Source organism: Symphalangus syndactylus, chromosome 4, assembly GCF_028878055.3.
Source record: "Symphalangus syndactylus isolate Jambi chromosome 4, NHGRI_mSymSyn1-v2.1_pri, whole genome shotgun sequence".
Lineage (NCBI taxonomy): Eukaryota > Metazoa > Chordata > Mammalia > Primates > Hylobatidae > Symphalangus > Symphalangus syndactylus.
The window spans coordinates 40,125,886-40,128,449 of record NC_072426.2 but is presented as its reverse complement, the minus strand read 5'-3'; the positions used below and the strand labels follow the sequence as shown (position 1 = coordinate 40,128,449).

Below are 2,564 nucleotides of genomic sequence, written 5' to 3'. Positions count from 1 at the left end.
TTTGTATGCACAATGTTTGTATAAATTTAGGAGAAGAACAAAAATTAAGATAAGTCAACATTTATTGAGTACCTTTTGTGTAGGAGTGTTAGATTTTTCATTTAAAGAGGTATCGCTGATGTGAAAGGAAACTAAAATCATTACAATATGATGAGTGCAATGAGTGAGGTAGGCTTCAAATGCAGTGGGATCTCCAGATATGAGAAAGGAGGCATCTAACTATGGGAGGTATGTGGGAACCTAAGGTAACCTAGATTTTCCAACCAGTTGTTAATTTCATATTTTAATTTTAAAAGGGATGGAGTTCCTTGGTATCTGGCTAAAGGAATGAAGACCAATATTTTTGTCTTTTAAAAAAAATTTTTTTTTTTTGAAACGGAGTCTCTCTCTGTTGCCCAGGCTGACATGCAGTGGCACGATCTCGGCTCACCGCAACCTCCCCTTCCCAGGTTCAAGTGATTCTCCTGCCTCAGTCTCCCTTGTAGCTGGGATTACAAGGTGTGTCACCACGCCTGGCTAACTTTTCGTATTTTTAGTAGAGATAGGGTTTCACTGTGTTGGCCAGGCTGGTCTCAAACTCCTGACCTAAGGTGATCCACCTGCCTCAGCCTCCCAAAGTGCTGGGATTACAGGAGTGAGCCACCATGCCCAGCCTATTTTTGTCTTATTCAGCATTTTAAGGAATTCATCAACATTTTTAAAGACTATAAACAAGGTAGAAAAAACTACTATAGAATATAAATATAAAATATTCCACTCTATCTAATTTTTTTTTCTTAATTGTCTCTTCTACATCTGCCTTTGCCATATAGGAAACATTTTTCAACCATGAGCAATACTGGAACAGTTGCTAAAGTTCTTAGGCTCAGAGGAGACCGGACAGCTAGTCCTCATTTTGGCCCAGATGGACTCCGTTTACTGCAGCCATTTAAGTCTTCCTTCTTGACCTGGGTATAATCAGTCTCTTACAAGAACCCTAATTTAAAAATACATACTGTAGCGGCACAGCTGGCTTGAGCAACTGAACTGGAAACAAGATGCAGGACCCCAACGCAGACACTGAGTGGAATGACATCTTACGCAAAAAGGGTATCTTACCCCCTAAGGAAAGTCTGAAAGAATTGGAAGAGGAGGCAGAAGAGGAGCAGCGCATCCTCCAGCAGTCAGTGGTGAAAACATATGAAGATATGACTTTGGAAGAGCTGGAGGATCATGAAGACGAGTTTAATGAGGAGGATGAACGTGCTATTGAAATGTACAGACGGCAGAGACTGGCTGAGTGGAAAGCAACCGAACTGAAGAACAAATTTGGAGAAGTTCTGGAAATCTCAGGGAAGGATTGTGTTCAAGAAGTTACCAAAGCTGGTGAGAGCTTATGGGTCATCTTGCACCTTTACAAACAAGGAATTCCCCTCTGTGCCCTGATAAATCAGCACCTCAGTGGACTTGCCAGGAAGTTTCCTGATGTCAAATTTATCAAAGCCATTTCAACAACCTGCATACCCAATTATCCTGATAGGAATCTGCCCAAGATATTTGTTTACCTGGAAGGAGATATCAAGGCTCAGTTTATTCGTCCTCTGGTGTTTGGCGGCATGAACCTGACAAGAGATGAGCTGGAATGGAAACTGTCTGAATCTGGAGCAATTATGACGGACCTGGGGGAAAACCCTGAGAAGCCGATTGAAGACTTGCTGCTGTCCTCAGTGCGGCGCCCTGTCCTCATGAGGAGGGACAGCGATTCCGAGGGTGACTGAGGCTGCAGCTGCTATCACGCGCCGAACATTCTTGTGACAAATTGTCTGGATTTTTTAAAAAAGGAAAAAGCAAGAATGAATCCTTCTGGTTTTTAGTTTTGTGTAAATTATGTTTCAAATCTTTACATTTTGGAAATAATCATTGCTGGAAATTCTGTTAAATATTTTGGAACTCTTTTTTTAAATTATAGTATTTCCTCTAAAAAAAAGTTAAAAAAAAAGAAAATACATACTGTATAATCCTTGAATATTTTCTTTTCTTTATATTATAATTTTGTCATTTAAATGTTATGATATATATCTTTTACTTACTCAACTATATCAGTAATCATTTTGGTGTAGGAATGTAAATTGTAACTGTAGATAAAAAGCATACATCTCAAATAACTATGTAGATTTATTGTGGAAAACAAAAAACTCCAGCATATCTGAATGAAAAATTCAACATTTTAAAGAAATATCATGTAAAACTCACATTTTATTAGTTTAAAAGTAGAACTTCATGTCTGTGATATGGGGTAGCAAAAAATGTAGAATTTAAAAATGAGTAAAAATTCATGGAAGCAGTTATTCTTATTCTTGTTGTTATTTCTATTGTTATTGCAGTCTAAAATTGGATAAGCATATTTCAACAATACTTTCCTCCTGGCCCAGCCCCATATCCGTATACATCAGCTAAATATCTGTGATGATTTTACTTTTATTGTTCTGGTAATGGTACTGGATCACTGAAGAATACTCCTCTTTTGATTTATCATTTTTAAGCCATGTATATGAATTATCTACAGTAAAAACAGATTTATTTAT

The 2,564-nt window shown here is 37.7% G+C and overlaps 1 protein-coding gene across 1 annotated transcript; it reads left to right on the top strand.

Moving 5' to 3' along the window:
- The first annotated feature begins 1,006 nt into the window (after nt 1-1,006).
- On the top strand, nt 1,007-1,772 carry LOC129480552 (phosducin-like protein 3). Its single transcript, XM_055274450.2, has one exon. The coding sequence runs from the start codon at nt 1,038-1,040 to the stop codon at nt 1,755-1,757; it is 720 nt and encodes a 239-aa protein (XP_055130425.1). The 5' UTR covers nt 1,007-1,037; the 3' UTR covers nt 1,758-1,772.
- The last annotated feature ends 792 nt before the right edge of the window (nt 1,773-2,564 follow it).

Coding starts and splice junctions, on each gene's coding strand:
- LOC129480552 (XM_055274450.2), top strand. CDS start 1,038: ATGCAGGACCCCAACGCAGACACTGAGTGGAATGACATCTTACGCAAA.